This window comes from Phoenix dactylifera, chromosome 9 (genome assembly GCF_051530095.1).
Source record: "Phoenix dactylifera cultivar Ajwa chromosome 9, Ajwa_hap1_PhDact_Kaust_v1.1, whole genome shotgun sequence".
NCBI lineage: Eukaryota > Viridiplantae > Streptophyta > Magnoliopsida > Arecales > Arecaceae > Phoenix > Phoenix dactylifera.
Genome location: NC_143198.1, coordinates 29884774 through 29911027, shown reverse-complemented (window position 1 = coordinate 29911027; position 26254 = coordinate 29884774). Strand labels below are relative to the sequence as shown.

Here is a 26254-nt window from a genome sequence, read left to right as displayed (position 1 = left end):
CGCCATGTACGGCTGAGATTACCCCACCTTCATTTAGTGTCGGCAAAAGAGAGGGAGAAAACTTGAACACCACCTCGGTGTCATCGAGATGGAAGTCAATACACCTGGCTGAAAATGGGTACTTTCTGACTCATGAAACCTTATTTCTCTCCGCACATCCTTTCATAATAGTGATGCCCGTGGCCCCACCGACTCGCCTTTCCGAATGTCGCTTCACCAACTTATATCTCATCTAATAAATTAAACCATTAAAAACAAACATTAATACGCGTTTAATGTGAAATCTCCTCCTATTAATTTTTTTGCTAATGATATTAATGAACACTGTTATCTTTTTACGCTAATTCCTTTAGAAATTTAACATTTACATTGTATTGGAAAGACTTTATTTTTAAATATACTTTTAGAGTATTAATATAAAGAGATAATAAAGTTATTTTTATATTTAAATAATTATTTATTGATAGCATGAGTAGGGCTGCAAACGGATCGGGTCGGATCACGTCCCGAGTCACCCCAATCCGACCCGATTTTTTGTTCATGTCCTAATTTTGGACCTAAACCCAATTCGGTTGAAAATCGGATCGGATCGGATCGAATCGGATTCATGCCTACAAATTTTGACCCGACGAGTCATTCGGGTCGAGTCGGATTCGGATCGAGTTTGGATCTATGTATTTTTATATTCAAAGTTCCATTATATAATAGTAAATAACATTGAGCAATTATTGTCCTAATTCTTTTTGAAAAAGAAAATAGATATTTTACTATATAAGCTATATTCACATGTTCAAATCCAACATTCTCTAAATTCAACAAGTCGGTCCCAAGAGCATCTAAAAAAAAATCTGACCAAAAAAAAATTAATCGGGTCGGGTTTGGATCCGGGTCGAGATTTGGTGAGCCTGACTCGGCTTCGCCGGTCCTAAAATTTAGATAGGATCGGGTCGGGTCACGAGTCGACCCAACCCATTTGCAGCATTCCTGTGACCCGACCCATTTGCAGCATGAGGAGGCGCCCATTTATGGTAAAAGAAAACAAAATTACTTGGGATCATATTCATAAAAAGCCAATCCATTTATGGTACGAGATCTGCTGCCCAATCACGTGTCGAGGGGCAGAGGCGGGACCCATGGCGGGAGAACCTATTTACCTCACCCCAGGTGGCAATGTTTCAAATCAAAGTCCTGTTCCTCCGTCCGACCCAGTGGAGTGTAAACGACATTGGATCTCGTCCGTAGAATGGCTGATTTCCCCACCGTCCCATGCCATTACCTGCCATCTGCCATGACGATGATTTTGATGCCATGACATTCCATCATGACTATCATCACCATCATCGAGAGTGGAAGCAGCATGATTCGTGGAAGTTTATGGGTTATTTATTATTTATATTTTACGATATATATATATATATATATATATATATATTGTAATCACAGGTCGCTATCCGCATTAGTAAGATGGAGAGAGAGGGCAGGAATACCGAGGAGGAGAGCGGGAAAATGTAACGGAGATGACGGAAAAAGGCAAGCGGTTGCGGGTTTTATCCCTATTTTCTTCCTCCTCTATTATTCTGTCCTTCTGACCTTCTTCCCCACTACCATGTTCCCTACTCTTAATTCGAGAGGGGAATAACATTATCCCCGTCTTGTTCTCCTTCTACCGTTCCTCTCTCTTGCTCATCTCTTCGAGGCCGAAGCGATGGCGGTGGCGTTGGAAAGCTTCTCGATTCGGTAATAGTATGTGAATTCTCGACTTCTTCCTTGCTTTCTCGTTCTTGGATCTCATGTTTGTTTCCGCTCCTTTTGTTTTAGAGACTATGCGGCGAAGATGAGGAGCGTGGACTCGGGCAAATGCTGGCCATTCGGTGGGGATGGGGATGGGACGAGAGAGGGAGAGATGGGGAGGCCGCTGCCACCGATCTCGTCCCGGAAGTTCCGATGGTGGTTCGACGAGCTCGAGGCGGAGCGTTCGGTTGGAGTGAAGCCCGATGGCGCCGCCGAGGAGCTCCAGTTGGAGAGAGCCCGGGCGCCGGCGGAGGAGGGGAGCAGGCAGATGAGGACGCCGGTGAAGGCGAAGCAAAGGGCGCCCAAGAAGAGGTCCATCGTGGAGCTGTTTGCGGTGTCTCCGCAGATCGAGGCCGCTGAAGACGAGACTGACGACGGCGATGAAGAGGAAGGAAAAGGAGGAGCCGTCGAAGATAGAGAACGAGAAAAGGAAGTCGGAGGCGAAGAGAGTTCGGGAGGGGGAGATCGAGGCGGCGGTACGGATGTGAGTGTTTCTTCGCCGAGGGAAAGAAAAGAGAGGGTGAAGGAAATCGAGAAAACGAGGGAGAATTCATGGATAAAATATAAGAGCAAGAAGAAGAAGAAATCAAATGCCGAGACATGTGCTGCAAAAAAGGTATGCGCCCAATTCTTATTCAGACGTGTTTATTCTCTTTCTTCTTTCTCTGAAGAAACCAAAGGGTAGATTTGTTTTATTTCAAGCAAAAGGGGAAAAAAAAACTAGTTATGCGTTTATTTCTTTTTTTCTTTCTGCTGCTGTTAGTCATGACTCAACTACGTACAGTAATTTCTTTAGAATGCTTTTATCTGAAGATTATTGATGGGGAACTGTGAACGGAATGTTGTAAGTTTATTGGGAGTTAAATAGGAGAAACTAAATTGTGAATCAGAGAAGATTCTGGAGAGGATTAGATGGAGTCTTCAACTTTACTATAATAGATGGTTCCATCAAAAAAAAGAAAAGAAAAAAAAAAGAGAACTTTAGATCGTAGGTGTAAGCAATTGATCACGAGATCGTACATGATGTCATTGTTTGGGATGATCTTTTGAATGCGGCTTGTGCTTCAGTGGCCCTATCAACCTATATTTCATGGGTAAAAAAAAAAAATTATCCAAGGACGCTTTGATGTGATTCCGGTTGGGGCTTTTGTTCGCTGAGTGATGAGATTTTAGATAAGATGTCACTGCTTGTGAGAATTTATTTTCTCCTTGATGCACATGTTACTTCGTTGTTGTGGATCGAAAATTTGATGATGAGCATGCTAAGCTGTCATTCATCATTGTTTTCCTGACTTTAATCTTCTACCTAGAAGAGTAGAATGGAAGGATTTTGAGCTCCATTTTCGCTTCGTTTTTTTTTTTTTGACCGCCATTGAGGTGTCCTTTTAACATTTATGCCTTTTTAAATAATAATTTACAAATTTACTTGCACTTTGATTTTATCTCCTTCTCATTTCCTTCAGCTTTGATTTCTAGTAGAGTTTGTGATGATCACTTGTAGTTTTATACAATTATGAAATGCCCATCACTTGGACTATATGTTTTTGGTGATCAATGGAGGCATTTGTGAAGATGCATTCATTTTACTTACCTTTGCTAGGGATGGACATGAAGTTAATAATCATTACTTTTCTCTCGATGCATTTTTGTTGGGGCGAAACTTTGAAATATCACATGCTGGAATTTTAAGACAATGGATGCAAAATCTTATAATAAATCTAAATAATCACAAATAAATAAGTAATCAAGAATAAATAAATAGAAATAAATTGAATAGAAAAATGTAGCTATGGAGACACGTGGATAGCTTTGTCCTTAAAGGTAGATTTTGTCTTTTTTCGGAATTAATGACTCAGCACGAAGGATCCCAACATGTTTATTAGTCAGAGATTGACTATAGTAGCAGTGTTGTAAGGATGCACTTCCAATTCCAAAGGCTTGATTGAATTGCTTTTGATTGCCCTTTACCTCAAGATTGAAGATCTGGTGGTATGTTGCAGAAAAATGAAAGAGAAAAATAGAGAGCTCTTTTGCAAAGAAGAGAAGAGAGAAACAGAAACAGAAAGGACTTTTCAGAAAAGAAATAAAGAGAGATATGTTTGAAATGAGAAGGGAAGAGACATATTTATTGAAAAGGTTTTATGATAGTCTAGTCAACGAAAATGGCCATTCAATCCAACAATAGCGACCATTCAGAATATACAATGGTAATAGTCCTTATGGACATAGGCATATAACAGCTAGATTCTAGATAGATAAGAATACGAGAATTTTGAGGTGTTTTGAAACACCTAAAACAAGAATATCCAACATCACGTCCATAATATTATGGAAATAGAAATTTAAAAAGAAAACAATTGGGTCAGATTCTCAATTGATGAATGCCACGAATGCATCATTTCATTTAAGTGATTAATCATCACATTTTGATGCTTAAAGTCCACCACCATTTCCATATATTTACTATAATTTACTATGTTGTCTTTTTGATCAAAGACCTAATTGACGAGAACTAATCCTCATTATCAAGTTTTTTGATGTAAAATCCTCATTATCAAGTTAAACTGATAGATAATAAATCTGAAAAGTACCATCTTGCATCATACAATTTATTAGTTTTTAAGAAGTTGACATGCTTTGTGCAATTATCGCTAAATTTGGACACTATGTAATTAACTTGAAGGAAATAATTAACTAGTTCTAATGATAAATTGACCGATCTGAATTCTAAAATTACATCTGTGCTTGTGCTGCAAGGTACGCAGAATGCAATAAAAAAAAACCCTTTCATATTCCTAACATTTATCTTTTACTCCATTCTCGTTGCTTGCTGTCAAGAGGTTGCAACTATTAAAAAGAAAGCATACTTATTCTCGGCTCAATGGAGTATATGCTATATGTAATCTAAAAGCTAGATATATTTCATTCTAACTATACATATTTTTGACATTTATTTGATAATAAAAATGATTTTTATTATATATTCTCGAATAAATAGCTTGAATAATTAGTCTGCTAATTTGAACTTTTTATGCTACATGTTGGCATATTCTCATTAATTCTTATTATGCGCATAGAATATCTATCATATATAATTTTATTTTACTAGTCATATTAGTTTTAAGGTTGCATCAAGTTAGGCTCCTGTACTGAGTTTGATCTGGTCCAATTTGGATCAAGGATTGTCTGAGTTGTGTGAACAATTGCCATCAAATATCCTCTAGCCAATATATATATTTCAGAAAATTTTTGTAAAATACCAATATCAAATTCTTCTATTATATCTTTTTAAAGAATTGATATATTTAACTTATTTTCTAAAATTTTAAATTTTTCAGTCTTTACATTTGTCAAACAAAAATCTAACCCACAAAATTGGTTGGTTGATTAAGCCTATCTAGCTCGTATTAATTCAATACATCTGGTCTAGTATGCATGTCTAAGGTTTACATATAAATATGTTAGTTTTATATGCCTGATTCTTATCTATAAGCATTTTATATAATGTGCTTACATATATATATATATATATATATATATATATATATGGAGAACTATTAAGACATAGACATGCTTATGTCAATATAGATCGTTGAACACTAAAAGGATTAGGCATGGTCTTGATTTGAAATTGTTTGGCTCTGAATCAAGCAGATCAATCTGGGCTAAATGAAAGGCATTATTTGTTTGGATTAAGCCACTAAATGGTAAATGGAAGCTATTTTTCTATTTCCGTAATTAATTAAATATTTGAAGGCTTTTTAGGTTAACTTTTTTATTATGTAAATGGGATAAATAGCTCACTAAGTCAAAAAAATGCCTAGAAGAATTGGCAAGTATGGTTAAATATTTTGGTTTCACTTTAACTTGTTATTTTGATCAAAGACCCAAATGGGCCTCTTACGTCATAATTAATAGATCCAGAAAGGACCAAAACAATTTAACTTTAATACATCCATAATTATATATCTGGTGCTTAATATGCATTATAGATTGCTCATATTTGATAATAGATGAGGTGTGCATATAGAATATGTATATATGATTATGGTATTATATGCATTCTTACATGCAAACTATGTGCATTGAAAACACAAAAATGAGAGCTGTAAATGCTAAGGTTGCATTGAATTGGTCTGGGTCACTGAATATGGTTAGAGTTAGATTATTCCTCCTAGATTATGCTCCCCCTTGCTTGATCAGGAGAGTTGAGGTTCATACTGAAACAAATCATGATATTTATTTTTGAACTAAATTGATATTTTTGACTTAATTTTCACCCCACACATAGTAGGCCGTGCTTCATGCTAATTATTAACTATATATGTTACTTATCATTTGTTGCACTAAACAAAAATCGCATTGGACGACTTTCACGTATTGTGTATGTTCTCAACATCACTAAAATCTCCCAGCTAGAGTACTAATTGAATCATTGGAATGGATATTTTTTAAACTATCCCTAGTTCCTTACGATGGTGGTAATTATGGTGTTACAGGCCGTGAACTAATCAAAGCTTAGCTCGGTATTTAGGAAAGCCATGCAATTAATGGTTAAAAATAACAACAAAATATACTGAAGAGAAAGTGACAACATATTTAAGAACAAAATATACTGAAGGGCCATTTTCTTCTACAAGCATCTCCGTGTTTATTTGTTCCCCTCTCCCCTCATTTCTCTCTCTGACTCTCTCACTTTATATCGTTGCCCCCTTGATCCTCTCTTCTCAACCCTATTTTTGCTTCATTTTTAAGGTAAACAATTAACAAATGAAATCATACTTGTGTTGGCAGGGTGAATATGGGTTAAGTCTTTTCAACACAATTATAGATGGGCGGGGCTTGGGTTAAAAGGGTTTTTATAGACCAGACCTGAGCTTGACCTAATCTGAATCCAACCTGACCCAACCCATTGCCACCCCTTGTCCTAGAGCTGTCCTAGAGCAGTACTATATGCTTTGTTTGTTTTCCTTGTTTGCTCTTATTATTCATATCATCATCATTTTTTTAAAGAATTTTCATTTCTAGGCCCATTTGTAATGACAGTTTCTATATTCCTACAACTATTTTCAAGTCCATGCATGTCCATTGCAGAATGTCTCTCAATGTATGAGATGGATTTTGTTCACTAATATGCATTGAAATATTGTGTTGTCAACAAAACTGAGGAGTGGCTCCTTGAACAGTCACACCTGATGGATAAGACATCATATTATTGGTGTATGGATAAAACCAGAAGAAGATTTAATAGCACAAAAACTAAATATACCAATATTTTCTTGTATAGACTGTAGTTTTAAGGGAAAAGGTTTACACATAGAGATATTTATTAAAAGAATAGCTAATAGTCTTCATAGGGGGGACAATTTCGTTGACAGTTGACACATTAATCCACATATGCCAACAATTTTGACTTCTTATCCGTGTGACTGGAAGGGAAAATGGAGCCAAAAATTTATGATGAAGAAATGATGCCTACGGTGCCGGCATAGGCCTTCATACTAAGGGGATATAAACTCAAGAATGTTATTTTCTTTCTTAGTATATACTAAATCAGTCCACCCCACCCCCATGCGAGATGACTCAATCAAATATACTGCACTGGGGAGGTTGCAATTGAAAGTTTGTAATTTAACAATAAAGGTATCGTTTGTTTGGATCAGAAGCGGTAAAGTTTGCAGACTATAATGAGCTGACATGATGCCAAATAGAATGGGACACGATATTGTGAAAAGATGGTCATGAAATGCACGTCAAGAATCATGGTATATTCATTACTATTCTATAAGCTTAAAAGAAGCAGGGGAAAGCTTTGAACAAAAAGACTTATACCAATTGAATAATATTGTTACTGATTACATTCTTGTTAGGGAGAAAAGAAAACTGACTTGATTCACATTGCTTGATTGCATCATTCTCCTTAAAGAGAGAAGAATACTGGCTTCTTTTGTTTCCTAACTGAAGAGTATGGCTGCCTCTTCTGTCCCAGGGGAAAAATTATAGGCTCAAAGCATCATATTCACGTGATATTTCTCAGTTACTTCATGATTCAGTGAGTAAGAAGAGGTTCAGAAAGGCTCTGACTCTGAGGGATGCTGCTGATGTCAGAAAGAACAAACCATCAACGGTGAAAAGTTTACTGAAGAAGCAAAATCGCAAATTAATCCAAAATTCCAAGTTGCTTTTCAAAAACCAGGAGGAGGTAGCAAAGGTCCTGCAAGTTCATGGCATCCTCAAGGATCGCTCAAAAGCCTCTTCCATCAAAAAGTCAAGTCTGATTGTTGATACACAAGGTGGAAATTCTTTTAAGCCTTCTCGTGTGTCAGAAAAGCATGTCACATTTTCTGGCAAGGATGACATACTTGGACACGACAAGAGCGTTTCTCCCATGGAGCTGCCTCAATTGCAAAGCCTTTGCAAAATATTTTCAGATGTCTTGGCTGCATCATCAGCTACGGGTGATTTAAGCAAAGGTGATAAACTTCCATCTCCTAGTAAGGGATCTCACATGGTGAATGAATGTGAGAAAGATGCTGCGACAGGTGGTGCAGAGGGAACAGCCGGGTGTGACAAGGCACAGTTGAGTGATGCTCACAGTCGTGCTGTCCCCCACGAGTTTATTATTCCCAATAACAGGATCTATCCCGGTAGAGATATATCCTCCTTGGATGAAGCTGTGGACTTAAATAGTGTAATACAGAGCTCCAGCAATTCGAATTGTTTACACTTTGGCACCTCAGTTTTTTCTGCTAGTCACCTGCATTCAGGCGATCAACAAGTTCTGAATTCTTATGGTAAAGAAGGGTCAAGTTCTGGTGAAGGAATTCGTTCAGATGGAAGAATTTTTAGGATATCTGATTCTGGAAGAAGTCTGTCTACTCCCATTGAAAGTAGTGGCTCAAGATCTGAAGCAATGAGTTCGCTAACCGTAGCCAGGAATCTAATTTCACAGCCTTCGAGAACCTGCTCAGTAATGAGCATGGAAGCAAATGAGAGGCAACCGCATTTAGCACTAGGGCCCAGGGTTGATGTTGATAGATGTGTTTCAGAGATTCAACCTATGTGCCGTCTCACTCGTCAAGATTTGAGTAGAAGCATATGCACTTCAGTTGGATCAAAAAGATCTGGGGAAACAGGGCTGATAATGTCAGATCAGATGTCCACCTTCAGGGACAAGTATAGTGATGAGAATTTCATCGGCCTGCCTCTTAATTCACAGGGAGAACTCATTAAGTTGCATTCCAGTGGTAGGTTTGGTCTTAGGGATTTATTTAAGGAGCAAACCACAGTCCTGGGTTCCTGCCGTAGCTTCCCAATTTGTAATCTCGTTGAGCCAAGAAGTACATTGAATCATATAAATATGACAGGAAAGTTTCCTGCTGCATCATGGTACATGAAAGATGGGTTAAGATCGTACCCGGAACAGTGTGACAATCCTGCTAGCGTGCCTGTAACTTCTGGGCTAGGTATTATGCAGTTGCATGGTTTTGAAAGGATGGAAGTTCAAAACCATGTATCAATGAGGGACAAAGATCAACATTTCCATCATGGACCAAGTTCGACGAAAGTTTCTTGCTATGGGTGCAGAGAATCTAGTTGCGAAGCTTGTAGTTGGAATAACAGGGAAAATTTTCAAGCAGAGGGGAATTTGGACCATGGGGTTCAGCCTGCTAACCAACCAACAATGCGTTTGATGGGTAAAAACGTTGCAGTCGGCAGAAGAAGTGAAGAATCCAGTTTTGATTATGGAGAGATTTGGACAGACAAGGAAATCGTAACTGAAAACAGCCCCTCTGTTGGACTGTCTGATACATCACTTCCAAGGCAATGGCTTCAACAGGGGTGCTTCAAACAGCCCGTCTCTGAGGCATCAAGATTTATACAAACAATAGGGACTTCATCAAGCATTTATTGCAGTCCAGAACTTGAACCAAGATTTGATCATATGCATCTTGATTGCCCAGAGCAGTGGATATCAAGAATTGGCCTTCCATCCACCATCGGAGATTATGCCTCCAAGCTGAATCCTTCTAGCCATCCACCTCCTTCTCAGACAATGCTGAATAAGACACTCAACCCTACAGTAAATTCTGTAACCCATCCTCAAAATATTCAGCATATGCTGCTAATGTCTACACATCGCAAGCATAGCCAGAGCTTTTCTTTTAGTACTTCATCAACTTCCCATCCTGCATTTTTAAATCAGAATTGTGGGAATTTTGTTGAATCATCATCAGCTCAATCTTCGCTTTGCTGTCCGCAGTGGCTGCTAAATGCAGGACAGCATAAGAAGAGCAACAAATTTCCTTTTCCCTTTTGTTCCGATCCTATTGCTCTTTGTCACCCCTGCACAACATCTGGAAGTAAGCTCCCTCTGCTTCCTTCTACGTATCCCACATGCATTGTATCTTCTCCTGCTTATAATACCAGCTCTTTGCACACCTGTGGCTCTGCTTCATTAGTTCATTCTTCATTTATCCCATCCTATCCAGCAAGCAAATCCACTTTTCCAGGCAATTCAAACTTTAGAAACAAGATTAAAGATAGGGATGGAACAAAATGCAATCTTATGAATCTCAAAAGTCTGGATCGGCCTGACAGAAGTAACAAAAGGCCTGCAGCTAAAGTTGATGGATTCATGAGACCAGCGAAAAAGCCTCATTTAAGAATACAAGACAGCTCTGTTCCAGCAGGCCCAAGGAGAGAACAGTTGAATGATTGTTCATCAGATGATGCAAGATCAGCAGAAATGTCGGCTTTGGCTAATAAAATCATTGATGCTGGTCGTCCGGTAATGGGAAACGAAAAAAATGGGTTAACAATTTCTTCTGGCTCTAGTTCTTTAAACCATTCTGTTGGGACAACAGCAGGACCTGTCAAATTGAGTTCAGGAGCAAAGCATATACTAAAGCCCAGTCAAAATATGGATAAGGATAATTCTAGACTAATTCATTCAACCATACCTTTTGCAGTTGGGACTAGTTCTTGTACAGCTCCAGTTGCTCAGAAATCAACAATGATTTACAGGTTCTAGCGGGCATGCACAACCTAGAATGGATGGTTTAAGCAATGATTTCTTCTGTAGCTTATCTTCCACTTAAATGGCTTCCTGTCAAGTGAATACTTCTGATTTCAGTGATGGTTCCTTTTTGATTTTAACGAGGTGAAATCGGTTTCTGGTCTGGAAGGAAAGCATTACATGGTCGCAGCTCTATAAAAGCAAGTGTATACAATGTTACATTATTTAACTGCTTATCTTTGGGTTTTCCAAAGCTTCTGCTGCTGCAACAATTTGAACCTCAAGCTGTGATCGGGTTATTTAGATTTTCTTCCTAGAATTCAATCTCCCTGTTTTGAATCTGATATAATAGTATGTTATGTCTTGGCATTCGTATCTTCTTTTTAAAGTCTTGATATTTTTTTTGTCTGAGAGTACAATGCCAGCTTATTTTGTATTTATTTTATTCACTGCTCATGCTATATTTATTCAAGTATGGAACTTACAAAGTCATGATTTTTTCTTTTTCCTCTGTCACTCCAAGTGCATTATTGGTTTCTTTTCTTTCTTTTTTTTATGTTTATTATGTGTATGTTGTTTAACCATGAAATCATTCCACGCAAATACCAAGCATGAGCTTATTCATGTTATCCACATGATAAACATTGTATATTGCCTTATTTATATATCTGTTTTGTTGCTTATATCACTTGAGGGGTGGTTTTAAGCAATTATTTCATGTTTGATTTATAACCATTATTTGCTATAAATAATTTTAGTTTTGTAAATCAACTTCATTTTTTTTCCTAAATATTCCCTATAGATTGTCATCCTCATTTTTTTGTTGATGACATGATCTTAACCTATATGTCCAACTAACTGCACATCGTTAAGTGTTTCTTCAATATAATCTAAGACATAAAGGTACTTAGCCCTTAGATTATTCTATATGCCTCAACATCTGCTCTCTTATCTTTCCTTTGTCTTTGATTGGTATAAGGATCTTCAACATTATACTGTACATGATGTCACACCCAAAACCAAGAGCGCGTAACAAACACAGCATGCCTCCAATGCAAACCAAACATACATGCAAGGCTACTGATCATTTCATGATAATTTTAAACCAATAATAAGATAACCTTGATGCTCAAAAAATTAAATCTACCAAATGCTCAAAGCAATTTAGTGTGCTGCCCAAGTCCCACAGCAAACCATAGATCAGAATTTGCAACAAAAAAAAAAGAATAATAAGTTACATTAACTTGATAAGCAACATAACACTTCAGATCAGGTCAGAGCATAACATTAGATAACAAATCAAATACAATAATATATTCTTGACTAGGCTAAATTTCATTCTTATCAAATACTAAAGAATACTACTCTTTTTTTTTTCAAAAGTATACTGTTCATAAACAAATATTAAATTTAACATTTGGCCATAGCCACATAACCCAGTGGCATGGGTCAATGAACAGGTGATAGATAACAAGTAATAATGCCAAAATATCATTATTCTTGCCACCGATGGTAGAGTATTGAAACTAGTTTCTTAGATTATAAATCCACAGGGCGGTAGACTAAATTAGATCATAGCCCAACTGAATATATAAATATAAACATATTTTCATAGATTACCTAGTCAAATATTCCAAAACAAGATATGCAATCAAAATAGCTCTTTTTTAGAAGTATAAAAACACATTTAATTCTTGTATCGTTTTCAAAAATAAGATGTAACATGCTTGACTATTTAATTAAAATAGATGAAGAAATCAGCAAAACTACTTTATGAAGCAATATAAACTATAATTTTTTAAATATATTAGAAAATATGGTATGAAGCGTTAAGTCACTCACTTCGCACATACCAAAAAAAAAAAAACTTAAATAAATCTAATCAGAGATTTTTTTGAAACCTAATAATACAAAACCATATGTAACGAATCAGCAGCACTGTAATATTTTAAAATTTTGAAGATCTTAATTTCTAAATTAATTAAAGCCCCAACACTAAGCTTGCCACATTTTTCTCCCCGGAGAAGAAGAGGTGACGGTGAGTGAGAAGGGAAAGAAACGCGTGTAACAAAGGCTAAAACTCGGTTCCCTAACAGCAGACCATCCAGAGTTCGCCATGCCCGGCCGCCTGTAGAGAGGAAGACATGAATACGTTCCAAGGATGAGAGAAGATGGTTGTCCATCGGGACCAACAAGGGAGCGATTCACAGTAGAAAGAGAGAGAGAGACATGGGTGAAGAGAAGGAGGAAAACAAGAAGAGATGAGAGTCGGTGGAAGAGAGGGACCTCTCACCTCATAATACCCAAACACACACGGACACGGAGAGAGGAAGATAGAAGAGAAAGAAGCACAACGTCACGACTCTAGAAACAGAAGAACAAGAGAGAGCGAGAGAGGGACGGCGGAATAAGGGGATGAGGCGGTGGAAGGAGAAACACAGCACGAGAGGGCTAGAGGCAGTCGAGCGGGGTGAGGCGCGGCGTGGATCGCGTGCGGTAAAAATAAAAGAACAGGGCGCGGTTCTGCTTCCTCGGCGCGCGTCCCTTTTTCTCTTCTTTTCTTTTCTTTTCTCTTCTTTCTTTTTTTTTTTTTTTTAACCACCTGTGGCTTATACTAATCTCGTATGAACATTACCTACTGAATCAAAGAACAAAATACTCCATGGTAGTAGAGAGATAGGTACACACCAGATCTAGAGAATATCTCTAGAATGATTAGCAGCAAAGAAAGCGATCCAGTCAGCAGATCTCTTCGCCTCTCGAAACACATGCACAACCTGAAAGACGTCACACTTCTGCGGTAACCGTTGGATGTCCTCTAAAAGCGGATGGTCAGTATCCCCCGACCCCTTCTGTAGAATCTACTCAACCATATGTACTGAGACTCCCTGCAGAATGATACATCGGGCCTCAAGAACTCACCTCGTATAGGAAACACTCTCCCATATGGCCCTCAGAACAAAAGACTCGAAGGTGCTCCACCCTTCCACCACAATCAACCTGGACTCATGATCTCTAATTATAAAGGCAACACCCGTGCCTCCTCCGCTAGTGGAAAACAAGGGATTGAAGGAAATGAGATAAGGCCGTTTGCGGTTCCATTAGCGTACAAAACATGAGGAAAACGCCCCTGTTCTCGGGTGGGTAAGGGCACGCCCGCCGGGCGACCCAATGAAGGCATGATACCTAGAGACCCATATTTGGTTTTTGACCTACAACTAGAGACCCATGCTGGTTCGCAAGAGGCATAATGCTAGCTATTCCCCAGCTTGCTCATGGTGAAATGAATCTCATTGCACGTTTTGATTATATGGCACTATGGACTTTGAATGACAGTCATGAGTATTAACTTAAACTTTAGTTGTCTGACTGTTAAAAGCCTAGCATTCTCTTCCATACAAATCTTGGTTGTTGCAAGTTGCATATTCGCAAATTTAATTAATACCATGATATAACAAACAAGCTGTCGTTAATTTGAGTTGAAGGAATGGTTTTTGACAATTGCCATTATAAAGTTACAAGATTTGCTATGGTGATTCTGGGAAAATGCGACATTAAAAACATATAAGCAAAATAACCATCAAAACAGTGGCAGACCAAAACATATAGTGATGATTTATTGATGTTCTAATAGTGATTTGAATGCAAAATATTTCAAGCAACCTGAAGGGGAGAAACTCAAAACATCATTACCTTGGGCTTGGTGTAATACGCTGTTATAAACCACAATAGCAACTAATGGAGACATTAATTATATATAACACAAGAATTAGTAGTCAAAAAAAAAGAGAATTTTGGTCTCTCTTTTTCTCTATTGGTGAGCGCCCATTATGCTGTACGTATCATGACAGAGTTGCTGAACCAATTTTCGAATAGATAAAAATATATGTTATTTCACGAGGATTAATATTGAACTCAAGCAGCTCGGAGCAAGGTTTGCAGTTACAATGGAGCTCTACTGAAGTCGTCACTGTTATAATAGTTACAACAGCTAGCCGTTATTTATCTCAAAACAGTCAAAAACATTTATACCGTGCTGTTATAATAACTTTTTTCCTATATTGAAATAATTGCTATTGAAATGGCTGTTATAATATATGCTTATTCAAATCTTGGTGCAAGGGTAACGGGAAAGTCTCATATAAAATAACCACGAGTACTCAAGATGATATAACCCTCCTTATGGCTTGGATTCCATCTACACATCTCACTCATCAAATTAAGCAGCCCAGCCATGCAAGTATGACATACAAAGTCCAAAGGGAATCGCATTTCACTTGGTAAAGTCTAAACTCCAAACCATCACATTAAAAAGATTTGATGGTATCGCTTCCCATGATTCTTGCGCGTTTTCCATTCCATACGTAGAAACTGCCGTTACTGCATGCACTAAACCAATGGTAACACTAAATTTGAGGGCGAGAGTAGATATAATATAGTATGGAGCGAGTGCTGGGACGGGCAAAGCATGAAAGCGAGGGAAAAGGAGGGGCGTAGGAAGACTGAATTTTGAACAACATCAAATATCTTAAATTGACCTCGATAAAATTTAGTCAACCTAGATCTCACCCACCTCAACCAAATTATTGAGGTGACAACTGTAAATTATGCTCATTGCTCATCAAATACCTTTGGCCCGAAAAAAAAAAAGAAGAAAAAAAAAAGGAAACAACGATGTTAAATATTACAAGCGGCAAAACACTAGTTTAGGTTGATCTTAGGTTGGATAGCTGCCTGTAGTTAGTATCTTCTATTTGACCTACCTCCCACCCAAACCTTGTTAGGAATTAAAAACTAGACGACATAACTTTGTTCGTACCCGGATCTGAGACAGGATGTTTGCTCAAAAGACATTTTCATGTCAGACAAACGGGTCAAACAGAATATTGCCACTGTTCTTGAGAGAACCCTTTCAGAAAATGTACAATTTGTCAGAGATGGCTGCTTCCCATACTCATTCATGCTCGTTACATGATGAGGCATATATACCCTAAGGGGGTCATTTTTCTTCTTCGCACTTATAACCCTAATTTCAGGTTTGCTGAGCCCATTGTACCTAGAAATAGATAAATAGATAGATAGATAGATATATATATATAGAGAGAGAGAGAGAGCAAACCAGGGGGTGACGAAGAATGTACTGATGAAACGAGGTTTATGGTTGAATTGTCTGTTGGAAAAGAAAATCTTTATTGTTGTCGCAAAAAGAAAAAATGGCAGGGTACCATTCTTGTGCTTTTGCAATGAATGGAATCTAGACTTTGTAAGAAAATCAAGAACACATGTACGTAAATCATCACATACATATATTCATATGCAACGGAATAATAAATAAATAAATATTTTTTACTGACTTCCACCCATGCTGTTCAAGCATGAAGTTGTCATACCAAAAAGAGAAAAGAGACTCCACAAGAGAGAGGAGATCCGGATCTTCTAACCTATGCAGGACTTGAATGCCTTAGATGATGGATCCACAAGCTTATTCATACTGCTAGGTTAGGGACCTGTATCCTTATCCATAAGGTTTATAAAGTTTATCTATAACAGTTTCCATCCATCACGGAAACCATGATAAACTTTTTATTTGATTGGATTTAAATCACTATTTAAATGAGGTTTATCTTTGATACGTGCTAACAGACTTGCCACCTGAAACATTACATTCCGTTATGTTCTGCCGTACGCCATCAACACATATGCCAAGTTGATGGAGAAAGCATCGTGGTCTTTTGATCCTTCTCTTCCTTTCGAACTACTGTATCTCTCCTTTCTTGACAAGGGAGGAAAGAAGACTTCGAACAATACTCGTAAGAATGCTTTACTTGTTTCATCCCCCCAGCACATCCCTTTAAAAAAGCCACCAATCTCTCTCTAGGATCCTAGTTCTCAACCTCTCAAGATTTCCTTCTCACCTTGTTCGTGGAGTGCAGAAGGGTCAAAATTCATGGGATTTCTAGGAACCATCGCCTGGTTTCGCAATACACTTATTGGGTAAGCACACAGTTCACAAAATAAACCATGAACATCCAACAGAACTATTGATGCAAATAACATACAGTAGCTAAATGCTGATATCAACTATGAACTTTGATAACCAAAGCAGTTTCCCCGCTTTCCTTGGAGAGAAGCTAGGCAAGAACTATCATTGGTATATGAGGTTCCAATAGTTCCAGAGAATCCAGATCGATTAAATAAACATAATTCAAGATTAATATGCCTACCACCTTAGATGATTCTCTTTATTGTTATATTTTTATAATGCAGCGGTCAGCCAGATTTTTTGCATTTTTTGAAGCTACATTCCATTTCTCTTATGTTGTTTGATCAGATTTATCTTTTACATACAAAAATCTAGAATCTACTTGTTTATTTTTACTTTTATTGCTCTTTTGTATTTTTCTTTCTTACAAATTCTTTGTAAATAGTTTCTGTAAACTCTACTTTTCTAATAAAGACCGGGTGGCTTTGCCTCCCTCTTTATCAAAAAAAAATGCATGTTTATTTTTGCATTGAAGCTGACGGTTCATTTGTGTGCTTCAAATCAGCCCAGGCGTGATGCTGCTGTATCCTCTGTAAGCTTTCGATCGATGACCCCAGCATTTGTAAGAAATCGTTTTTAAAGATGTAGCAGTTATCACGTTTATAAACTCTTACCCAATATGGTGATCAGATACGCATCAATGCGTGCAATTGAGAGCCCTTCTCCGCTAGATGACCAACAATGGCTGACATATTGGATGCTGTATTCGTTAATCACCCTTTTTGAACTCTCCTGCTGGAAAGTTCTCCAATGGTAATTTGATATATATACTATTCTTCATCCTGCAGTCAGTTATTTCACAAATTGAAGAAGAAAGGCATGAAATCATTTGGTTTACGTAACCATCATGATAACAGGTTTCCGCTTTGGCCTTATATGAAGCTTGTATTCTGCTTGTGGCTGGTGCTACCAATCTTCAATGGAGCTGCCTACATCTATGAAAATTGTGTGAGGAGGTATGTCAAGATCGGGAATTTTGTGGGATCGAGGTACCCAGAAGAACAGAAGAGAGTGCTGCAGATGTTGAGCCTTGATGCTAGAAAATCGGTGGAGCGATACATTGAGAAATATGGACCAGAAGGTTTCGACAGGGTCGTCCAAGCGGTAAGCAGGAGATCCCTAGTGTGCAATGGAGTTCAACCTGAAAGCATCAGAGACAAGCTTTTTCTTGTTGCTGCGTTTGTGCTGTTCTCATTTTGTTTTGATTCTCTCGAGCACACGTTGTTCGTTGCTATATCATGGCATTTCTAATTAAATTTCAAATGCTGCAGGCCAGCAAGGAGGCCAAGAAACGCTGATGATAGAGAAGGATGCTCTCCCACTTCAACGTTCCTTTGTCAGCATAAGAGAATACCGTTATGTATGGTGAAGCTATGATAGTGTGACAAAATTATAGGGTGTCAAAACAACCAGTTGTAATGAAATACGGCTAGTTTAAGAATCTGTAAATAAGATCTGAGGTTGTGATTGTGCATTAAGAATGCGTCGATCAGGTTGTTTATTTTCGATATATCGATAAAGATTTAAAAAGAAAATCAAGCAACTATCTTTCCAGATGTTCAAGCATATAATTAACTTCCTTGGCAGTTTCTGAAAAGTCCTAATGCAGCACTTGATGATTGCTTATTCTGCCGTCGGTTTCTCAAGTGACTTTCCTTTCAGGAACGGTAGCCGGCCTACTCTTAATTGCAGCAAAAGTTGTTGTAATTCGAACCACATGCAATTCATGGTCATCTTTGATATAAAAATTTATGTTTAGACGTCGTGGAAGAAATACTCACGTAGGTGTTGAGTTGACGGACAAAGCTGGAGAAGTTTCTATGCATAAAGTGGAAGGGAAGAAGGAAACTTGAGAAGGCGAAGAGGTCGACGACCACAAAGCTGCTGTTCTCCTTCCCCCATGCAATGACGGAGTCCGTCATCGGGTCATCAACCATCCGGTAAGTCTTCACCACAAACGGGGCTGGTCCACCGGCACTACCACGGCTTCTATATATAGATATATTGCTGTTCGCGTCTTCCATATAGTTGATTGAATACGAGAAAGAGAGCAAGGGAATGAAGTCAATGAACACCCTCTCACGAATCTTTTGTTTAATTTTTTTTTTTTTTTTGGTTTTTTTTTTTTTTTGATGCAACCCAGTACTCTCGAATCTCTCCATGTTAAATATGGTATATGCTTGGTGGGGTTTGAAGTTGGCCTCCGGGAAGCATCTCGGTACAAGTTGGATTCGATGGCGAACAGCAACGAAGGAATGCTGCCGAAAGAACATATGCACGCATATCTTCCATGACGATACGTCCAACAGTTCTCTTGCACGTAAAGGGAGAGACAGAGAAGTAAAAAATAAAAAGGTGATGATACTGTAAGTTTATGATTGGAATACGTACGTGTCTTGCTCGCCAAGGTGATGATACTGTAAGCATTTCCTTTTTTTTAATGTGTGATTGATGACCGGGAGTTTATAAATTACTGTTGTTTTCCCAACCCGGAAAAAAAGGAGAGGAGGCAAGTTTCACCTACTTTATTATAGGGATGATACAGATAATTGGGCTCAAAATATAATGATTTAATTTTTTAGATGGAGTTAGTTTCCAATATATATCAAGTTTTTATGGTATTGGAGTTCCCTATTTCTCATTGAAATTATCTATAAAATGGAATCAAACTCTCTATAATAGAAGACTCAACTTCAAACGAATGCACGCAGTCAACATATGGGCCTATGTAGCCATCAATTTGCCAGATGCACTTATGGTAGGCTAAGTGTATGTGAGCGACCAAATATTTAGTCTCCCAACTAAAACATTCGTACACAGCCATGGGCATGAACCAAATGGCATCAAGAACTCTAAGACCGTTGCCTCTGCCAAATATAATTATGGCAGACTAATTCTAAGCGATCAAATTGAGATTTAGTCCCCCAACTAAATAACATTTTCACGCCCATGTACAGATGAGCCTTGTAAAGAGATGTTAGACCCCAAGCTTCTGCATTGCCTTTTCCAGGTTCCTCCAAGCAGTGTGATGTGCAATCAATTGTGTTGACCCTGCAAAGTATTTCCTCAATCTCTGAGGGGTTCCATAGCTCCTCATCACGTTCTCCACAGAGTTCGATAACCCTCCGTCCCTCCCAACGTACAAACCCTATCCGTTCATGAAAAGTCGGTATACTGCGCTTCTTAATTCTTACGCGGTGCCCGACTAAACTCAGGAGCGGCCTAATATATTTGGGGGTCTAAAGCGAACTCAGTAAGAAGGATCTTTTTCCTTTCTGTTTTGTCTTTAAGACATTTCCTGCAGTGGGCCGGCCTAAGGCAAACTACTAAGAGAGGCATTTTTTCTTTATATTTTGTCTTTAAAATCTTTCCTACGGTGAGCCTTCTTTAGGCCGAGGTCTTAAGCAACCGCCTCAGTCGCCTAAGAATGAGGCCGGCCCTGACTAAATCCATATAAAATCGGCAATCCCGCAAAACTTCGTGTTCGAGTTTAGCTGATCCCATATAGAGTAGTGATAATTTTATGCGAGATAACAAGCAGTCGATTGCCGACTTGATGTTTGACCGCATAACAGCTCTTATGCGGGCTCCGACTTGACCAGTATAAAGTCGGCACCTGCGATGCTGGCTTCTATATTTGACACATGACATTTTTTTTATTTATAGAGAAGAGACATTAAGATTTCCATAAATCAGTACTTCAAGCAAGTCTGCATATAATAAATTTTCCAACTCATTAGAATCGCCCCCCAGTGTTTAAAAAAAATGTTGACCCGTGCCAATAACCCTTAGCAGCTAACTAGTTGGGCACTTTATTACCCTCTCTAAAAATGTTTATACGAGGCTTCGAAAACAAAAGAAAGAAGCAGGAAGACAATTTCAAAGAGGGCAGGCAGGTAGAGAACCCAATCTTTCATGATAAGGGTCAACCAAGCCATCACCTTGACGTGCATGGTCCCAATCCTCAGACTAAATTTGAGCAAGGTGACGAATATCCATGGGGTAGGCATCAGATGAGGACTCGGCGCTGTAAGATCTTTTGCCAATAATTATGTTGGCTGCTTCACTCGGATGGAAGGCATCCCAGAAAAGATACTCGTTTCTATTTGGGCACGGAGTTTGGTATGGGAGACACGTAATCTGGCCATTGTTCTTTCCCACCCCACAGCATCCCCTATTTGTAACTGTTAGACCTGAAGAAAAAAAAATAAAAATCATAAATATATTTTTGGTAAATCGGTCTTATTAAACCAATCTAGAATAAATACAACCGGTAGAGTACATCTAGTGTGATTAGCGGCTACTCTATATTTCTATAAGTATGATAAATTGATCTAATAACAACAATTTATAAATAGTTATAAAGAGAGGCATGGGTAATTGGAATGGATTACCATGTTTCGAAGGGTTTCTCCAGATATCCTCAAATATCCCGTAGGCATTTATGTAGGTGAAATTTGCCTGGTTTAAGGTGTTGAATTGATCCACCAAAGCTATCAGCTTCCTGTTAAATATTTGGATTCCGCTGTTGATCCTATGAACACAGGTTTGGCCATTCGGGCTATTCTGAGCCAATTCATTTGGGCTGCACCCAATTTGACCCACTCCCATCAAGACCACCTTCCTAGCTCCATAATTGTACAAAGTCTGCAGAGAAAGCATAAATAGTGTACTAATGTCAGCCTGAATGTTCTGAAGTTTTGGAAGTCGATATTATATTTTAATGCAATTATCCATGATATAGAGCTACTACGGGAGATAATTAACAATGAATCAATGATATACTAACCCTTATCTGCTGAGAATACTGTTCAATGAGCACGTCGGCGTATTGTTCTGGAGTGTATTGGCTGCTGGAGGAGTAGAAGGCAGGCATGAAGTAGTTGTTGAGGTAGTCATTGCTGCCCATACCAACAGAGAAGATGCATTTGCTAAGGTAATTAGCAGCAGAGTCTTCATCACCTAATATGCTCACTACCTCTTGGACCGCTGCCTGATAGTTCTGCAGTTGCCCGCTGAAGCTAATTCGATCACCCTATAGACACGATGGCAGCCAAAATATCATCGGCAGGTGAATTTGTATATAGATGATTAGAAATAAGCAGTAAGAGAATGCTGGAATTGGTCACCCATCAAGTTCTCAGGTTTGGAAAACCATTGACCTCAGAATTTACCAAGACTGAAGGCCTATATATACTTGTCCATTTCTGTTTGTTGATGTGGTTAACCGTGGTTTTTTAACTTTGCCTCCTCTTTGCATGTTACTGTTGGGAATGAAGCATGTTGGTTCCACTCGAAAAAAAGTAGATTCAAAAAAAAAAAACTCAGAAAGTGGGGAAGGGAAGGGTAGTTATCAAGATTTTGGGTTGAGGGATGAAATTTATGGGAATTCAAGTAAGCAAAGCCTCTCTCTTCTTATTAAAGTTAGATCTAAATTCTCTTTGCTTTGTAATGTATATACCTACGTGAAAAAGCATCGGTAGATTTATTTTCGACGCTTTCTATAGCGTCGGTTATGCTTCCGTTGAATATTCCCGACGTTTATATATGTCGGCTAATTCAAGGCTTCCGGTGACGCTTGCAAAAAAATGCCGAAAAAATCGTGAGTTCCATTGCCGGGGCTTTTAATCATCATTATTTTTCGACGTTAATAAAAAGTGTCAGCAAATATTGGCGCGGTACATAACTTGCCGATACTTTTTTCTAGTGTCGGCAAATAACAATCAGGATTTACTTTTATTCCAGTAGTGCTCTATCTTATTCTCTTGTTAGAAGGATATATAGGGGAGCCCACAAAGAGCACGCGTACCAATTGTTGCCCGGTTTCCTCCCTTATTCCGGCAGCTGCAGATGCAAAATTTACGCCGGTGAGGAGTGCTCGGCCTCTTGCAGCAGCATAAGGTGGGATGAAGTCTTCAAAGCCCAGCAGTTGAGCTGCACATGCATCAAACAACGTGTTATCAAACATAGTCACCATGACAGAAGAAAACATAGTCATCAATGCATGGCATCAACCACTATAAACTATGTAGCATGGCTTAGATAGACTTCACTTGAGCCCGTTTGATAGTCTGGCCTTTCAGAAGCGGTTCAACCCTGGCTGCAAATAGGTTGTGAAGTGACAAAACTTAGTGCACTCATATGCTCTCATTTATTAGAGTTAGTGTGGAACGTCTGGCTGCATGGAAGCAGTGGTTCTCTTGCTTCCCATTTCCTTTCTAACAGGGTACAGTAGTGTGACCCATTTGGCAAGACATGACCCTCGGCAAGTAAATTGAACTCAACAAGTCAATTAGACTACATAGGGTAGCTCATAAGATAGAGATTCCTTTTCAAGGAGACAATTAGCTAGCTGCACCCTTTTTTTCCAAGACGGTTAGGCTGGATGCTTAATCCTTCTTCTATTAAGCGAATGAAAGGCGCTGATTGCACCCTTTCAATCCGCGGATTTTGTTTTGCTGTGCGAAAGAGATACTTTCACATAATCTTTTATGACATCGCATCCTTAAAGAAGTCATGGGAATTAATTCTTTTTCAAAAAAAAAAAATCTCTCTAAAATATGAAAACAAAATTTGTAGGATGATTAATTGTCAATTTCGTTCGAAGATAAAGAGTATTTTTGATCCAGATATCCAAGCGTGGTCACAAACTTGGATACGAGTTCGCACCTCATAAAGACACACCTTGGCTCTTGGATGCAAGAAGTGAAATCCAGTGACCCCTATAGAAGGGATCGTGGCTACATCCAGCCTTTTTTTAGGTGAGGTACTCAGTCATTACGTGCGCTGTCCTGTAGCTACGTTTTAGACCAACAGGCAGCTATTAATAAGTTCCCGGAAGATGCCAATAAATTATAGAGCACCACACTCGTAAGCCAGCTAAAGTGGTACGATTCTTTTGTTAAAGATGAAAGGAATGAAGACTGAGAAGAGGAGAAAGTTCAGGAGAAGAAAGGGGAAGAGCTTGGGAAGAAACAAAAGAAAAAGAAAACTAAAGTTGTACGATTAAGATGCTAAGCAGTTAGCTCAACCCAACAAAGTATATATAAGATATTAGCCGCGCACTAAGGTAAATTTTAGCTCAGATCTGGCAGTCACTGAGGACATCGTCTAAATTTAATTGATCTAAAAAAGCAGTTGGAATGTGACCTTCAGATTTGAACCTGAAATCTAGTTCTAGCACGGGCACTAAGGTAAAGAGTAGTATTAGCAAGATTTTCTTGTCTTTGAAAGCCTACGTCCCAAGAAGGCCTGCTAAAACAAGCCTCAGTTCATAGAATATCCGAGTCATATCGGCAGATTCTATTTGACGAACAAAACAAAGAGGCAAATAAAGAAATGAAGGCCTTACCGATGACATCGACGGTGGTCAAGCCATTGCCGAACCTTCCGGTTGGGCCGCCGGCGAAGTCAATGCCGTAGGGCATGTAGTCGGCCCGTGCCAACGAGGCGATGTCGTTGTTGTTGCCATTATCCACAAGCGAATCCCCAAAGATAAAATAGCATGGGACTTGAGGGTCCGGCCGGACCGACCCCATCAACCAGCTTGAAGCCAATAGCATCAACCACCAAACCCACAGCATTCCCCTTAGCTCACCGTGAGCCATTTGGAGGAGGAGGAGGAGGAGAAGAAAACAGGGATGAAGGTGGAATAAGAGAGGAACGAAGGGGAGATTAAAATAAACTATAGGGAGAATATATATATCTATATCTACATATATGTATATATAGGGAAGAGAAAAGGGTCAGGACTGGACTGACAGGATTAGGTTTTTGGTTAGAAGAGGGACGGTTGGGTTGGGGTTGGTCTTGGCATTTAATGCTTCCCGGACTTAAACGGTGGGTCATGTGGAACTGAGCCGAGGAGTGAAGGCCGAGACTTGGGGAAACTACGTGGCCCTTATGAGAGTGCTAGTACGTCCGTATTTGTATATGCCTTCGCCATTTTATTTGATGTATACCAGACGGATGTTTGGTTTGTAGAAGCTGCATGGTTTAATATGGATATTTTCAATGTGGCATATTTTCTCTAGTTATTCACTTTATATTTCTTCTCTCTCATATTCTCTTGTACAACATTATTGTAAATTTTTAATACTTTTATAGTAGATGGGGGGAAGTTCCTCACTTCCTCTGCTTTCCATTATAAAAAAAAGTCAAAAAACAGTGCCTGTAACTGTTGAAAGCTCGAACGTTTGTGCGCTACGATAATAGAGTTTTTAAGGGGTGAAAACCTGGTAAATTATACAGAAGACATGGTAAGATGAGGTCCATTAGGATCAATAGGGGCAGAAGGCTGGAAGTTTATGCATTCTATGTTTCTTGAATTCAAAGAGGGCATGCTGTGATCCAAAGAGGCTAAAAGCGTGATTGATCAGTGATGGGACGGATGCTACCGACGGCAGAAACCATGGTAATAAATTCATATGCGGCCCATTTAATCGAACCTCGGATTTCCTAATAATGCAGAGGGGGTGATATTTCATATTAGGCCTACCAATGATCCCAATAGTCCTACCAAGTTAAATGATCGCAAGGGAAAAAAAAGGTTGAATGATCGCAAGGGAGGGAAAAAAAAATGCAAGCGTAGGAGGCTTGACGTAGCCCAACATTTTAACACCAATAGGGCCTGAGTAGCAAAGAGGGGCAAGCAAACAGGTATTTGGTGTGAATAATATCATAGTTTAGAATCATGAATAATATTATCTATTATAGTATATATGATATTGGATCATAACTATCACATATTGCATGCACAATCTTAATATATTAGCTTAAATCAATCTCTAAAAATCATAAAATCTAATTGTCATATTCAAATTTAGTATTTGTGTCATATCATAAGATTTTGCTGTTATATTATACTATATCTGATCTCTTATATCTTTTCCATACTCATAAAATTTTATTGTTGTATTTTACAGTATATGGGGGCTCAACTTGTATATAAACCACATCAATGCATAAATAGTACAAGTAATTTCAAATAATATTTTCAATACAAATTTTTTGGTGAAGAATTCTTGATGCTATTTTATGATTTCTCCTTGCTAGAGTTCTTTTGTGTGTGGGGGTGCATGCATGCCTGTTGCTACAGACAATTGGTGCCAAAGTATAAAAAGAACCGACGAATGCAAAACCATTTCATACTTGAGTTCTTGAGAAATTCTTCCAATAACTACGGTTATGTCTGAGAATTCATCGACAAAAGAATCTAACACAACCATGGACACAAAAGATGATGTACAAAGCCACAAACAGTCTAACTGCTGGTTCAGCATCTTCTTTATTCAATGAAAAAGAGCTAAATATCTACGCACGAATCATACGTGACTTCCTCAATAAATACGGCAGCTAAGTCCATCCGGGAACCTAACCCACCACCATTTGTCCAACCTTTA

The 26254-nt window shown here is 38.6% G+C and overlaps 3 protein-coding genes across 4 annotated transcripts; 2 read left to right on the top strand and 1 right to left on the bottom strand.

Annotated features, from left to right (window-relative positions):
• The first annotated feature begins 1444 nt into the window (after window positions 1-1444).
• On the top strand, window positions 1445-11302 carry LOC108511379 (uncharacterized). Its single transcript, XM_017843291.5, has 3 exons — window positions 1445-1737; window positions 1819-2407; window positions 7781-11302. Exons 1-3 carry the CDS (start codon window positions 1706-1708, stop codon window positions 10823-10825), a joined length of 3666 nt encoding a protein of 1221 aa, XP_017698780.3. The 5' UTR covers window positions 1445-1705; the 3' UTR covers window positions 10826-11302.
• A 5347-nt stretch (window positions 11303-16649) lies between these two features.
• LOC103708950 (HVA22-like protein f) lies at window positions 16650-18895 on the top strand. 2 transcript variants are annotated; one of them, XM_008794073.6, is made up of 5 exons: window positions 16650-16804; window positions 17359-17385; window positions 17484-17606; window positions 17711-17957; window positions 18125-18894. In XM_008794073.6, exons 1-5 carry the CDS (start codon window positions 16758-16760, stop codon window positions 18149-18151), a joined length of 471 nt encoding a protein of 156 aa, XP_008792295.1. In that variant the 5' UTR covers window positions 16650-16757; the 3' UTR covers window positions 18152-18894. The 2 variants fall into 2 exon arrangements, with proteins under 2 accessions (XP_008792295.1, XP_038988088.1); XM_039132160.3 differs by having other exon boundaries at window positions 16678-16804; window positions 17359-17415; window positions 18125-18895.
• A 1640-nt stretch (window positions 18896-20535) lies between these two features.
• On the bottom strand, window positions 20536-24562 carry LOC103708948 (GDSL esterase/lipase At5g45670-like). The gene is made up of 5 exons (XM_008794072.5): window positions 24205-24562; window positions 22663-22787; window positions 21643-21888; window positions 21248-21500; window positions 20536-21046 (listed from the first exon to the last, which is right to left on the bottom strand). Exons 1-5 carry the CDS (start codon window positions 24458-24460, stop codon window positions 20823-20825), a joined length of 1104 nt encoding a protein of 367 aa, XP_008792294.1. The 5' UTR covers window positions 24461-24562; the 3' UTR covers window positions 20536-20822.
• Window positions 24563-26254: the final 1692 nt, after the last annotated feature.

Bases quoted from the DNA above. Each gene is read 5' to 3' on its own strand.
- LOC108511379 (XM_017843291.5), top strand. From the start codon at position 1,706: ATGGCGGTGGCGTTGGAAAGCTTCTCGATTCG. The intron at 1,738-1,818 runs GTAATAGTATGT...CTTTTGTTTTAG, and splicing joins TTGGAAAGCTTCTCGATTCG to AGACTATGCGGCGAAGATGA. The intron at 2,408-7,780 runs GTATGCGCCCAA...CTTCTGTCCCAG, and splicing joins AGACATGTGCTGCAAAAAAG to GGGAAAAATTATAGGCTCAA.
- LOC103708950 (XM_008794073.6), top strand. From the start codon at position 16,758: ATGGGATTTCTAGGAACCATCGCCTGGTTTCGCAATACACTTATTGG. The intron at 16,805-17,358 runs GTAAGCACACAG...GCTTCAAATCAG, and splicing joins TTTCGCAATACACTTATTGG to CCCAGGCGTGATGCTGCTGT. The intron at 17,958-18,124 runs GTAAGCAGGAGA...CAAATGCTGCAG, and splicing joins TCGACAGGGTCGTCCAAGCG to GCCAGCAAGGAGGCCAAGAA.
- LOC103708948 (XM_008794072.5), bottom strand. From the start codon at position 24,460: ATGGCTCACGGTGAGCTAAGGGGAATGCTGTGGGTTTGGTGGTTGATG. The intron at 21,889-22,662 runs GTACGCGTGCTC...TCGTGTCTATAG, and splicing joins AGGAAACCGGGCAACAATTG to GGTGATCGAATTAGCTTCAG. The intron at 21,047-21,247 runs GTAATCCATTCC...TTTTTTCTTCAG, and splicing joins GAGAAACCCTTCGAAACATG to GTCTAACAGTTACAAATAGG.